The 15,429-nt window shown below is 45.4% G+C and overlaps 1 protein-coding gene across 1 annotated transcript in view; it reads left to right on the plus strand.

The window, feature by feature from the left end:
• The first annotated feature begins 1,926 nt into the window (after positions 1-1,926).
• The window catches only part of LOC134354338 (beta-1,3-N-acetylglucosaminyltransferase lunatic fringe-like), a 46,408-nt gene continuing 32,905 nt past the window's right edge, over positions 1,927-15,429 (plus strand). Inside the window, exon 1 of the mRNA XM_063063272.1 lies at positions 1,927-2,712. Within this exon, the coding sequence (XP_062919342.1) occupies positions 2,380-2,712 (333 nt within the window). The 5' untranslated portion in view covers positions 1,927-2,379. The remainder of the gene's footprint in view (positions 2,713-15,429) is intronic.

Raw genomic sequence — 15,429 nt, forward strand, 5'->3', positions numbered from 1 at the left:
ATGCCCCAAACCAAGTCTTGTTAATTTCACCATACCTTTACGACTTAAAAGGTAACAGTCTGAGACCTTTTTAACTAGTAGGTAACTAGAAAAATAATGCCTGCCCCCTTAATTCATTTTTCCACCCTCCTGCCACTTCTTCCCGACAGCTTTTTTTAATCCTACTTCTCAATTCTACTCTGCCTAGGGGCACTCTAATTTCTACTTGCCTGCTCTGTAAGGAAGACTTTGCAATACCATCCACAATTTCATTTCCCTCCACTCCAGCATGCCCAGGTATCTATGAAAATCTAACTGCACAACCCATCTCCCTTACACTAAACAACACTAAGAGAATCTCAATAACTATGTCAGGACAGGCTTTTGATTTATTCTCTTTTATAGCCTCTAAGGCAGCAGCAGAATCCAAACAGATGATAACCCTACGTGGTCGAGAGTCTTCTATACATCCTAAGGCCCAGAGGATTGCTAATAATTTTGTTGCAAAGACAGAAACACCATTTGAAACCCGGTGACCAATCTTAACTCCAAGTTGAGACACATACATCCCAAATCCTGCCCTACCACTCTCTGGGTCCACTGAGCCATCAGTAAAAATCTTCAGGTAAGATCCTCAATTATGGCAGCTCCTTGTTGTGATTACAGGGTCTTTATCCTGCATCTCCTGATGGAAAGCAGGTGTGTGTAGTTAGTGGAACCTGAGAATGATTGGAAATTCAACGAGGGGATTGAGGCCCAATTTCTGAGGTCACTAGCAAGGTGGGGGATTGCCAGAAGGGACCATGACAATTTTAAGGGGACTAGATTATAAAAGCAAGGATATAATGCTGAGGCTTTATCAGGGACTGGTGAGGCCTCACTTGGAGTACTATGAGTAGCTCTGGTCCCCTTATCTAAGAAAGGATGTCCTGACATTGGAGAGGTTTCAGAGGAGGTTCATGAGAATGAAAGGGTTACCATATGAGGACTGAATGATGACTCTGGGCCTGTACTTACTGGAATTCAGAAGAATGAGGGGTGACCTCACTGAAACCTATCAAATGTTGAAGGGCCTTGATAGAGTGGATGTGGAGAGGATGTTTCCTATGGTGAGGGAGTCTAGGACCAGAGCACACAGCCTCAGAATAGAGGACATCCATTTAGAATGGAGATAAGGAATTTCTTTCTCCAGAGAGTGGTAAATCTGTGGAATTCATTGACATAGGCAGCTGTGGAGGCCAGATATTTGGGTACATTTAAGGCAGAGGTTGATAGATTCTTGATTAGACAGGGCATGAAAGGATATGGGGAGAAGGCAGAAGATTGAGGCACAGAAGGAAATGGATCTGTCATGATGAAATGGTGGAGCAGACTCGATGGGCCAAATGACCTAATTCTACTCCTATATCTTATATTGCTCATATTTCCTTGTGGGCATTCATAGATGAAAAAATACAATAGAATCAATGAAAAACTATAAACAAGCAAATAATGACAAGCAACTAATGTGGAGTAGAAGACAAACTGTGCAAATAATAATAATATTAAGCAATAAATAAATAATACTGAGAACATGTTGTAGAATATTTATATTTTGTAGAAGGAGTCACTGCCATTCCTGACCACTATGTCAAAGTCAAAATGGAGTCTATTGTCATCTGCACGAGTACATGTATGCACGAAGGCAAAGAAAAAAGTACTTGCACAAAAGTAGAGACACAACATTCACAAGAAAATCATCAATTAAGCATGATGCAAAAACATTATCCGAAATTACACAAGAAAGAAACAATAAAAAAAACAAGGCCCATTCTAGCGCAAAGTGGTCAAAGCAAGGCACTCTCGCTGAACACTTCAAACGTGATGTGCACGAGAATTGATCCCTGCAGTCTCTAAAGGGTTAAAAGCCCCACTCTCTGTTATGGCTATATCCCGCCCATTCCTTTCTTATCGCCATGCTATTGGTGGATCGTAGATGCCAGTCATTTCTGTAGCCGCGCCCACACTCCTGCTTCCCCGAAATTGACACAAAACTGTTATCAAGTAGTGACTAATTGAGAGCCGGTCAGACGGCAGGTGGTTCGAGCTACACAACAGCCGGTCGTTTGGGGGCTGATCCACAAAATTATTACCTCAAAACTAAAAGGAAATTTAAAAAAAAATAAGAGTGACCTTTATGATTCTATTAAATACGATGAGTTATTCTAATTTCGAATTATTGGTAAACATATATCTACCAAGAAGAGGAAATCTGTAAAGATTGCATAATGCAAAATGAAGATTGACAATGGCATTTAATTTTAAAACTATTCCAGCAAAACAAAGACCTTGGAACTGTTTTAACGGGATTTCACTCAGTGATGGGTAATCCACTCGCGTCAGTTTAGAATCGGAAGCAAAATGCGCCTTTGCCTGAAGAAGGTCTTTCTGATGATATCTGGGGCCACGGTCACTTTCCTTCTCCTGGCGCTGTTGGATTACCAGCGGCGAGAAGGCAGCAGCGGGGTCAAGGTGTCGGCCGCTCCGAGCGTCCGGCGTTCCGGAGGGGACCCGCTGCCCGGAGCAGTCAGACCCAGACTGACATCTCAAGGTACGAACCCCTCAGAGCGAGAGCCTCGGCAGCGGGAGGTGGAACTGAAGGACATTTTTATCGCCATCAAAACCACTCACAAATTCCACAAATCCAGACTGGAATTGCTTCTGCAGACTTGGATCTCAAGAGCTTGGAAACAGGTATTTAAAAAAAAATTAGTATTTTTATCTGCAACTTAATCCTAGGTGCCGTGTACTCCGGAACAACGATGAACATACTCAGCAGGTCAGGCAATATATGTGAAGACATGTCACACAAAACATGTACAGCGCAGGAAGAGGTCCTTCGGCCCAGAATGCCCGTGCACAATACGCTGTCAAACTAAAGGAATCCCTTCTGCTCTGCACACGATGGGTATCCCTCGGTCCCCTGTATATTCACGTGTCCGTATAAACGCCTGGTAAACTCCGTTATAGAATTTGCTTCAGAATCAGAATCAAGTTTATTATCACCGGCATGTGTCTAAAATTTGTTAACCAAGCAGCAGCAGTTCAATGCAATACATAATATAGAAGAAAAGAGTAAAAAATAATTGAGTACCTCAATTATAGTGCATGTATATTGAATATTTAAAATCGTGCAAAACCAGAAATAATATATAAATGTAAAGGTGAGGTAGTGTTCACGGGTTCAATGTCCACTTAGGAATTGGATGGCAGGGGGGAAGAAACTGTTTCTGAATGGCTGAGTGTGTGCCTCCAGGCTTCTGTACCTCCTGATGGTGACAGTGAGAAAAGGGCATGCCCTGGGTGCTGGAGGTCCTTAATAATGGATGCTGCCTTTCTGAGACACTGCTCCTTGAAGATGTCCGGGTAATTTGTAGGCTAGTACCCAAGATGGAGCTGACTAAAATTAGGACCACACACTTATACCATACACTCACTATTCTCTGCGTATTCCCTTTAAAGTCCCCGTACCCCCACCTGAAAGCCCTGACCTCTAGAATTAGATGGTTAGGAAAAGGACTTCTGCTATTTCTCTCATAATTGTATGAACTTCTACTGGGTCTCCCCTCAACCTCTGATTCTGCAGAGAAAACACCCCAAGTCTGTCCACTCTCTCCTTGTAGCACATACTCTCTAACCCAGGCAGCACCCTGGTGAACCCCTGAATCTGAATCGGAATCACCTGCATGCAATATGTCATGCAATTAATTGTTTTGTGACAGCAGTACACTGCAATATTTTAAAAATCCTGTAAATTACAGTAAGATGTGCATATAAAAATAAATTTACAAAACAGTGCAAAAAGAGAGCAAAAATAGTAATGAGCTCACTGTCCATTCAGAAATCTGATGGCAGAGGGGAAGAAGCTGTGCTTGAAATGTTGAGTGTGTGTCTTCAGGCTCCTGTACCTCCTCCCTGATGGTAGTATTGAGAAGAAGGTATGTCCTGGATGCTGAGGGCCTTAAAGGGTGGATAGATCTTTGCATGGTGGGGGGAATTAAGGGTTATGGGGAAAAGGCAGGTAGGTGGAGATGAGTCCGTAGCTAGATCAGCCATGATCTTATTGAATGGCAGAGCAGGCTCGACGGGCCAGATGGCCGACTCCTGTTCCTGTTTCTTATGTTTTTACATTCTCAAAGTTGGATGCATCTCCTCGATGGTGGGGGGTCTAGTGCCCGTGATGGAGCTAGCTCAGCTTACAACTGTCTGCAACCCTGTGCAGTGGCCCCTCCATACCAAACCAGTTAGAATACTCTCCTCGGTACACCCTGTAGAAATTTACGAGAGTCTTTGGTGACAGAGCAAATCTCCTCAAACTCCTCATGAAATATGGCTGCCGATGTGCCTCTTTCATGATTGTGTCAATGCATTGCATTAATACGACCAGAGTGTGCACATCACGCTGACGTTCCTGAAATGCGTAACGGTTAGCGCGACACTATTACAGCTCGGGGTGTTGGAGTCAAAGTTCAATCCCGGCATCTTCTGTAAGGAATCTGTACGTCTTCTCCGTGGAATGTGTGAGTTTCCTTCGGGTGCTCTGGTTTTCTCCCACAGTCCAAAGAAGTACTGGTTAGTAGGTTAATTGGTCATTGTAAGTTGTCATATGATTAGGTTAGGGTTAAACTGGGGGTTGTCAGGGTTGCTGGACGGCACAGCTCCAAGGGCTGAAAGGACCTCTTTATCGCTAAATAAAAATAAAATAAAACACTTACCTCATGTAGCAGTGCCTCAACTTCCTCAGGAGGCTAAAGAAATTCGGCATGTCACCCTTTGACTCTCCCCAGTTTTGACTGATGCACCACAGAAAGTATCCGATCCAGATACAGTACATCACGGCTCGGTACGGCAACCGCTCCGCCCGTGACCGCAGGAAATGGCAGGGAGTTGTGAACACAGCTCAGCACATCACAGAAACCAGCCTCCTCTCCATGGATTCTGTCTACACTTCCCACTGCCTCAGTAAAGCTGCCAGCATAATCAAACACCCCACCCTTCATGAACATACACTCTTCTCCCCCCTCCCACCGGACTTGAGATACAAAAGCCTGAAAGCATGTACCACTAGGCTTCTATCCCAGTGTTAATAGACTATTGAATGGACCCCTAGTACCGTAACAGGAAATCTTGACCTTGCAATCTACCGCGTTATGGCCTTGCACCTTACTGCTTGCCTGCACTTTACTTGTTCTGTAACTGGAACACTTTATTCTGCATTCTGTTACTCAGCGGTCCCCAACCACCGGGCCGCGGACCGGTACCGATTTGGCAATAGGAGTCAGCTGCACCTTTCCTCATTCCTTGTCATGCCCACCGTTGAGCCATTGCGCATGCAAGGTCATTAATCCATGTCAACGAGGGAAGAAGATCAACTCCTCGAGCTTGCAAATGACGGCGGGCTGAAAAGTATGTTTGACATAACATCTCTGCCGGCATTCTGGACCAAAGTCAGGGCTAGATATCCTGAGATAGCCAGGAAAGCACCAAAAACATTGCTTCCATTTCCAACATATCTCTGCAATGAATGCAACGAAAACCAAATTGCGGAATAGACTGGACATAAGGAACCCCCTTCGAGTATCACTGTCTCCCGTCACCCCTCGATAGGACCGTCTTGTTGCAGGGAAACAAGCCCAGGGTTCCCACTGATTCAACGATATTGGTGTGGTTTTATATGTTCATACGGGAAAAATATGTGCTGTGTGTTTAATATCCAAACGTTACTTAAAATGTTATGATGCTATTGAGTTACTTATATAACCACATAACAATTACAGCACGGAAACAGGCGATCTTCTGCCCTTCTATTCCGTGCTGAACGCTACTCTCGCCTAGTCCCACCGACCTGCACTCAGCCCACAACCCTCCATTCCTTTCCTGTCCATATACCTATCCAATTTTTCTTTAAATGATAATATCGAACCTGCCTCTACCACTTCTACTGTTTGTTTGTTCAACACTTACTTCAAGCTCCCCTGTCCTCCCCTGATAATTGACTTATTGCTATATTCATGTGAGGAAAATATGCGTTGTGTATTTAATATTAAATTTGTTAGATAAACCCTTTTAGAAATGAAATTGAGTGTATTAGTCACTTATCACCTATATTCCGGTCGTGATTAACACCCCCCCCCGAACAGAATCGCCAAAAATGATTTGTAGAAAAAATCGGCACGTACAGGCATGCGCAACTCACGCATGTGCACTGGTGCCCGTACAAGGCTTCATGGCCATTGTAGTCTTTCTCGGGGTAAGCTCAACGCATTTGATTGCTACTCTTGTCCGTTGGCAGCCTTACTCCCCCCCACCCCCCGATCGACCGGTCTGCAAGAATATTGTCAATATTAAACCAGTCCGCAGCGCAAAAAAGGTTGGGGACCCCTGCTGTTACTGATTTCCCTGTCCCACCTCAATGTGTTGATAGGATGAGGTGATCTGTAAGGATGGCAAACAAAACAAAGATTTTTCACTCTATTTTCAGACCTTGGTACGTGACATTAATAAACCAATTTCCCGGTTGTGGACATGTTCCCAGAGCTCTGAGCCTGGTTGTAGTAGAGTGGTATGAACACTCGAGTTGAGTATGATGCTCTCCTTTCGGGTTATTCCCTTAATGGGGACCTCCTGTGTGTGACTTTGCTTAACTTGGGGAGGCGGATGTACGGGCAGCCAGCACGTGGTCTTTGATAGATCAGGATCAGGGTCAGGGTCCAGGGGCATCGTTCTAATGCAGAGGTTCCCAGCCTGGGATCTACGGACCCATTGGTTCATGATCAGGGTCTGTGGCTTAAAAGTTAAGAACCCCTAATGACTGGGTACTCTTCACGGCTGCAGCCTTCTTCCACCTTCACTGCTGTTGTGATGTGTCACCATCTTCCGCCAGCCATCATTGAGGTGTTGCCTGGACTGTTCTTTGTTCGGAACCATCCCTTGAACTTCCTGCCATGGGTGACCCTACCAGGCGGCATCACACTCGAAATCTCAGGAACTCATGAGCCTCTCCACCACGACAAGGTGATGATCCCCAGCGTCTCTCTGTAGTAACAGGACAAGGAAACAGCACACACAAAATTCTCCCCGTGGCCACATGGGTGCTCCAGTTATCTCCCACATTCCAAGAATAGGCTAGTGGGTTAATTTGTCACATGGGTGTAATTGGGTGGCGTGGGCTCGTTGGGTCGGAAAAGCCTGTAACTATGCTGTATCTCTGAATAAATAAAATGCTGGAGGAACTCAGCAGGTCGGGCAGCGTCTATGGAGGGGAATAAACAGTCAATGTTTCAGGCTGAGATCTTTCATCAGGACTGGAAAGGAAGGAGGAAGAAGCCAGAATAAAAAAAAAAGTGGGAGGGGGAGCCAGCAGGTGAGAGGCAAGACCAGGTGAGGGGAAAAGGGAGGGGAGCTGAAGTGACAAACTGGGATACGATAGGTGAATAAGGTAAAGGGCTGAAGAAGAAGGAATCTGATGGGAGAGGAGAGAGGACCACAGAAGAAAGGGAATGAGTAGGAGTACCAGTGGAAGATGATGGGCAGTTGTGGAGAAGAGGAAGGGTAGAAGGGGAGACAGAATGGGGAATAGGAAAAGAGAGAAGGGGATTCAAAGTTTGTGGTCAAGTCTGTCAAAGACAACTTTCACCTAACACCTGGTTTGAAAGAGAGGTCTGGCCACTGAGACTCAGTTGAGATATACCCGCCAGTATTGCTTTTCAGCTTTGAGTCAGATTCCATCTCCTGTGAAATGCCATGAGATGTTTTGTTTATTAAAGACATTTACAGTATCTGTAAGGAGTATTCACCCCCTTCAAGTCATATTTAGTAGATGCACCTTTGATAGCAATTACAGCCTTGAGTCTGTGTGGATAGGTCTCTATCTGGACAATACAATTCTTCTTTACTGTTCAGGCTTTGTCACATTGCATGGGGATGATGAGTGAACAGCCCGTTTCAAGTCCAGCCACAAATTCTCAATTGGATTGAAGTCTGGACTCTGACTTGGCCACTCCAGGACATCAACTTTGTTGTTTTTAAGTCATTCCTGTGTAGATTTGGCTTTGTGCTTGAGGTTATTGTCTTGCTGGAAAACAAATCTTCTCCCAAATCGCAGTTCTCTTGCAAACTGCATCAGATTTTCCTCTGGGATTTCCCTGTATTTTGCTCCATTCATTTAACCCTCTACCTTCACAAGCCTTCCAGGGACTGTGGCAGTGAAGTATTCCCATAACGTGATGCGGCCACCACCAAGCTACATGGTATAGCAGTTAGTCAGATGGCCAAAAAGCTCAATTTTGGTTTCATCGGACCATAGAACCTTCTAGCTGACTTCAGAGTCTCCCACATGCCTACTGGCAAAGTCTAGCCAAGGTTTAATGTGAGTTTTTTTTTCCAAGAGTGGTTTTCTCTTTGCCACTCTCCCATAAAGCTGCAACTGGTGAAGCACCCGGGCAGCAGTTGTAGGCACAGTCTCTCCCATCTCAGCCATTGAAGCTGTAACTCCTCCAGAGTTGTCATAGGTCTCTTGGTGGCCTCCCTCACTAGTCCCCTTCTTGCACAGTTACTCAGTTTTTGAGGACAGCCTGCTCTAGGCATATTTACAGCTGGGCCATATTTTTTCCATTTTTTTGACGATTGACTTAACTGTACTCCAAGGGATAGTCAGTGACTTGGAAATTTTCTTGTACCCATCCCCTGACTTGTGCTCTTCAATAACCTTTTAGTTGAGTTGCCTTGAGTGTGCCCTTGTTTTCATGGTGCAGTTTTTGCCAGGATACTGACTCACCAGCAGTTGGGCCTTCCAGATACATGTCTATTTTTACTGCAATCAGTTGAAACACCTTGACTGCACACGGTAATCTCCATTTAACTAATTATGTGACTTCTAAAACCAATTGGCTGCACCAGTGATGATTTGGTGTGTCACGTTAAAGGGGATGAATACTTATGCCATCAATAATTTTGTGTCTTATATTTGTAATTAATTTTGATCACTTTGTAGAGATAGATCTATTTTCATTTTGACATGAATGTCTTTTACTGTTAATCAGTGTGAAAAAGCCAAATTAAATCCACTCTGATCCAATATTGCAAAACAATAAAACATGAAAACTTCCAAAGGGGGGGGGTGGTGAATACTTTTTATAGGGACTGTATGTGCATTGCAACCTATAATGTTGAATTAAATTTTGAAGAATGCACGTGTTTTCTGAAAAAAAATGGGGCATTGTGTCATACTCCATTTGAAAAATGGCAAATAGCGATGAAAGATATTTGAAGCTGCCCAGTTTTGTGACTCTTCATATGGTGGCGTAGCAATTAGTGTAATGCTTTACATCATCATCAATGTTCAATTCCCGCTGCTGTCTGTAAGGAGTTTGCATGCTCTCCCCATGAGTGCATTTGTTGCCTCCAGGTGTTCCAGTTTCTTGTGCTTTGCACTCCTCAGTGCCCTGCTGTTCACCGTGTAAGACCGACTCTGACTAGTCCCACCGACCTGCAACTCCTTGCACTTGTCTGCATTGAATTCCATCCTCGGACTGTGCTGTTTGTTGACACAAATGACACGTTTCACTGTATGTTTCGAGGTACATGTGACAAATAAAGACAATACATGATTTTTACACTGGTGAGACCTGTCCACAGATATTGTGGATGATTGGGCAATGCCAGTCTCGCTGTTGCACCCCACCAGAGCAGAAGCTCCCTGATCGGATAACAGAGTCAGATAGTCATAGACACTACAAGCACAGAAACGGACCTCTCAGTCCATATGGTCTATGCCGAACTACTTAATTGCCTCGTCCCACTGAGCTGTAACTGAACCATCGCCCTCCATACACCTCCCATCCATGTAGCAATCCAAACTTCTCTTAAATGCCAAAATCAAACTCACATCCACCACTTCCACTGGCAGCTCGTTCCACACTCTCACCACCCTCTGAATGAAGAAGATTCTCCTCTGATTCCCCTTAAATATTTCACCTTTCACCTTTAACCCATGACTCCCACTTCCAGTCCTGGTTCTCTTTGGCCAAGAGCTTCTTCACAGGCACCAGATCTGCAAGAACCATTAAGCAAACCATGAATTGAGGACTTGTGGTTCTTGTCAGCCAGGAGTTGACTAGTTTACTGAGAAGCACTATTTCCTACCACTGTCTGTAAGGAGTTCCTGGTTTCGGTTATAGTTGTGGTATTGGGAAGTCTGGTGACCATGAATAGCATACCACTAACTGTAAGGAGTTTGTACGTCATCCCCGTGACCTAACTGGTTTCCTCTGGGTGCTCCGGTTTCCTCCCGCAGTCCACAGACGTACGGGTTAGGGTTGGTGAGTGGTGGTGCTGGAAGTTTGGCAATACTTGCAGACTGCTTCCAGCACATCTGCTGACCATGTTGTTTATTGATGCAAATAATGCATTTCAGTCTGTTTCAAAGGTTTCAAAAGGTTTTAAAGTACATTTAATGTCAGAGAAATGTATACAATCTACATCCTGAAATGTTTTTTCTTCACAACCATCCATGAAAACAGAGGAGTGCCCCAAAGAATGAGCGACAGTTAGATATTAGAACCCCAAAGTCCCCCCCAGCTCCCCTCCCTCCTGCGTGTAAGCTGCAGCAAGCTACGATCCCCCCTCCCCCCACCGGCAAAAGAAATGCATCGGCTCTCGCTACCAACACTCAAGCTAAGCGAAGCAACAGCAATGACTCAGACTTGCAGTTACCCCAAAGACTGCTTGTTCACCCGGTATTCGACATACCACAGGCTCCCTCTCTCCCTAATAAGGGAGAAAGCGGTGTCTCCGTTTCACAGTGAGAGGGGAGACATAACAAACAACTCACTGGTTTACGATGTTAAAAGTTCGTTGCGTCGCTTTTTCCAAGCTCTGTGTCCAAAGATCTCAGGTCTCTGGGCACACAATGACACATTGATCTCCTGCAGAGGCACCAACCTCTGATCCCACCCCCCCGCCCCCCGCCCCCCCATCTCCAGAGCCTCAAGATCTCGGTCCTCCGCAGGCGAGCAAAGCTCTTAGGCTGAGCCCTTGGCGTGCCGAACAACCCATTCGTGAAACCCCGAGAGTGGGTCCCATTCCCGCAAAGAACCATAGTCAGCGTGTAACTCCAGGTCTGGGTCTTCAAAAGAACCCTGAAAGGGAAAAATAGAGATATTTTAGATGGAAATAGAGCTGATTCTGAAGATGGAAAGCAAAGGAGTTGCTGTTAAGCGCCATTAACCCTCCTAAGCTCTTCCCCTTGCTTCGGACTACATGTGACAAATAAAGCTTATTTATGTGGAAGAGTTGCCTTTGTAGGGACTGAGAGAGTATCAATGTTGATCTCCTTGCAATAGTTCAGTTGGCGGAAGTGTTTCAGAGTCAGGGTTGTCTGAGCTAAATAGGGTGCTTTCGGCAGTCATCAGTCTAACAATGACACAGGTGTTGTGAACATCTTTTGCCGATATCAGTCAATGATAAAAACAAACAGGTGCCAGATTTTGGACATGAGACCAGAAGTCATATGGGCAGAATTAGGCCATTTGGCTCATTGAGTCTACTCTGCCATACCATTATTTTACCTCTCAACCCCATCTCTGCTTAACCTTTGATGCCGTTATTAATGAAGAACCTATCAACCTTTGCTTTAAATATACCCAATGTCTTGGCCTCCACAGCTGCCTGTGGCAATGAATTCCACAGATTCATCACCCTCTGGCTAAAGCAATTCGACGTCATCTCTGTTCGAAGAGATTCTGTGGCTGCTGAAAATCTTGGGCAACACACACAAAGTGCTGGAGGAGATCAGCAAATTGTGGTGAAAGGTCCCTGTCTGAAAGGGTGACTGTTTACATCTGACTTGCTGATTGGCCTTCAGCCATCGGCATTCGCCTCTGTGCTGAACCGACTCTGTAGCTGTGGCCTGCAGCCATCGGCACTCTCCTCGGCAATGAACTGGCTCCGTGGCTGCAGACTTGCTTTCAAGGACTCTGCGGTTCATGTTCTGAGTGTTATTTGTTTACGTTTTTTATTGTTTGCATAATTTCTTCTTTTCTCGCACATTGGGTGCTTGTTGGTCTTTGTCATGTGGAGATTTTCGTGGATTCTATCATTTCTTTTTTTTAATGACTGCCTGCATTGAACTTTGAGTGCCTCCAGCAGTTTATGAGCGTGGCTCAAGAATTTTGACGGTGGGTGTTGCCACGATGTGCTTCCTTCTCTGAGTACGCCACGATTGTGTGGAATGGAATCGAGGGGCCGAGTGGCCTACTCCTGCTCCGACCCTCCTATGTTACCAGAGACGGGCATTACCGGAAGGGCAGAATAGCCTGTATTGTGCTGTAAAATCTACTCTCCATAATAAGCTCAGTTACTGAATGCATGACAATTCAATGTGTTTAGTTTTTAACTGCGTGGAGGGGAAGTCCCGTGAGCAGTGGATGTGTAATGGAGGAGACACACGCATGGAATGTGTAATGGAAGAGACACACACGGGAATGTGTAATGGAGGAGACACACACGGGGACGTGTAACGGAGGAGACATGCGCGGGACGTGTAACGGAGGAGATGCGCGGGACGTGTAACGGAGGAGATGCGCGGGACGTGTAACGGAGGAGATGCGCGGGACGTGTAACGGAGGAGACGCGCGCGGGACATGTAACGGAGGAGGTGTGCGCGGGACGTGTAATGGAGGAGACACACGGGATATGTAATGGATAAGGCACAGATGCAGGATGTGTAACAGATAAGGCACACACGTGGGATATGTATCAGAGGAGACACGTACACACGCAATGGAAAATATTCAGTTTGTTTCATCAGTCGCGTTTTGAGTGAACAGATCAGTATCTCAGACACGGGCTCGTCACTGACAGGCTTCGTGTCAGTGTCTGCTCGGTACATCCTGTTACAGAGGAGTGCAGCTGCTGTGTGCTCACCCCAAACTATTCTCTGCCATAGAGAACCAGAAAGCTGTCTGGACAGTTTCAGTTTCTGCATTTGTCTTCCATGGCAACTGTGTCTCCCATCCCCCAACCAATCCCTCATTTGCCACCAACCATCACAGACACCCCACACTCCAATCTGGCAACACCGACTTGCATGGGCTGATCCCCACAGCCACACTCCTATCTCCCATCACCCCCACTGTCCAGCTCCTACACCCAGACTCATAAACACGCGATTCTCCAGAAGCTGCAAGTCCAGAGAAACGTACACAAAATTCTGGAGGAGCTCAGCAGGTCAGAAAGCATCTATGGAGAGGAATAAACAGTCGCCATTTTGGGCCAAGAACCTTCATCAAGGAATGAGTGAGGTTCAGATGCTACCATATACCATCTTGAGATTCATTTACTTGCAGACATTTACAGAAAAACAAAGAAATGCAATAGGATTTATGAAACACTATACCTAATCAAAGCCTGTCAAACAACCAATGTACAAAAGAAGTCAACTGTCCAAATAAAAGAAATAATGCTGAGAACTTGAGTTGTAAAGAGTTCTTGAAAGTGAGTTTGTAGGTCGTCGAATCAGTTCAGAGTTTGGGTGAGTGAGATTATCCACGCTGGTGCAGGAGCCTCATGTTGTAGGGTAAAACTGTTCCTCAGCCTGGTCGTGTGGGACCTAAGATTCTGTACCTCCTTCCCGGTGGTAGTAGTGAGAAGAGAGCATGGCCTGGGTGGTGGGGGTTTCTTGATGATGGAAGGTGTTGTTTGGTGGTGGAAGATGTTTGAATTAGTCAAGTTGATTTGTCCTTGGATTATGTCAGCTACTTTTCTAATATTCGCTGTCAGGTGCAGCTGGCAAGACAATATTAATTGTCCAGGCCTCATTGCCTGGAGGAGGTAGAGGTGGTGACCAGCCTTCCCAAACCACTCCAGTCCCTGAAAGATGTTGCTGACACAAGAGACTGCAAATGCTGCGATCTGGAGCAAAAGAAAAGCTAGTGGCAGAACTCAGCGTGTCATCGTTAAGATAAGATAAAATTTTATTTATCCGGAAGGAAATTATTGTTGCTCAGTCAGAAATGTATACTTTAAAATAAAAAATATAAGCATCGAGGTACAAAAAAATATAAAATATGCATTAAAAAGTAATAGAGCAAAACACAGATGTGCAATGAAACCATAAACTTATATACTTGAGGAGGAGGAGTGGTGTAGGGTTTTATAGTCACAGAGGGAAAGGATCTCCTGTGACGTTCAGTGGTACACCTTGGCGGAATCAGTTTGTTACTAAAGATGCTCCTCTGTTTGTCCAGAATGTCATGGAGGGAGTGAGAGGGATTGTCCATAATGCTCTGTGGCTTCTGCAGCATCCTTCTCTCAGACACAACCACCAGGGCATTCAGTTCCACCCCCAGAACAGAACCAGCCTTCCCGATGAGCTTATTGATCTTCTTGCCGTCAGCTACTCTCACTCCGCTGCCCCAGCAGACTACAGCGTAGAATAGATTGCTGGCCACCACTGAGTCGTAGAACATCTGCAGCTGGTTGAATGACCGGGGCCTTCTCAGGAAGTACATATGGCTCTGTCTCTTCTTGTACAGAGCCCCAGTCTAATTTATCGTCCAGGTGAGTTCCCAGGTATTTGTAGTCCTGGACGACTTCCACATCTGTTCCCTTGATGGAGATAGGAATGCAGGGTGTTTTCACCTTCCTGAGGTCCACCACCAACTCCTTTGTCTTAGTGATGTTGAGCTGCAGGTGATTCAACCCACAAAGTTAACAAAGTTAAGTGTTTATTTCGAAATAAAGGAGAGTAACCAGCCCTTTTAGTTCAGTGGGTCCCTGCTGTCCTTTTATACCCATGTGACCAATAAACCTAGCAACCGGTACACCCTCGGACTGTGGGAGGAAACCAGAGCACCTGGAGGAAACCTAAGCATTCGCAAGGATAACGTGCAAACTCCTTCCAGTCAGTGGTGGGAATGGTACTCGGGCCGCTGGTGCTGTGGAGTGTTACACTCCCATGCCTCAGCGTTCAGACAGGCATTTGAAAAGTATTCTGCCTTAGTGATTGTGGGGTGGAGGTAAAAGAATATTCCCCTCTCCACCCTGAATGTCATCTTGGGAACCAGTGGCAATACAGGTCAATAAGGTGGTTAAGCAGGTTTATGGAATACTTGCTTTTATTAGTCAAGGCATTGAGTTGAAAAGTCAGGAGGTAATGTTGCAACTTTATAAAACACTAGTTAGGCCACATCTGGAGTATTGCATACAGTTCTGGTCACTCCACTGTAGGAAGGGTGTTGAGGCTTTGAAGATAGTGCAGAAGAGGTTTACCAGGGTACTGTCTAGTTTAGAGGGCATGTGCTATCACAAGAGGCTGGGTAGGCTTGGGTTGCTTTCTTTGGAGCACCAGAGGCTGTTTACAAGATTTTGAGAGGCTTAGAAAGAGCGGACAAAGAGTATGTTTCCCAGGGT

Source organism: Mobula hypostoma, chromosome 11 (genome assembly GCF_963921235.1).
Source record: "Mobula hypostoma chromosome 11, sMobHyp1.1, whole genome shotgun sequence".
Classification (NCBI taxonomy): domain Eukaryota; kingdom Metazoa; phylum Chordata; class Chondrichthyes; order Myliobatiformes; family Myliobatidae; genus Mobula; species Mobula hypostoma.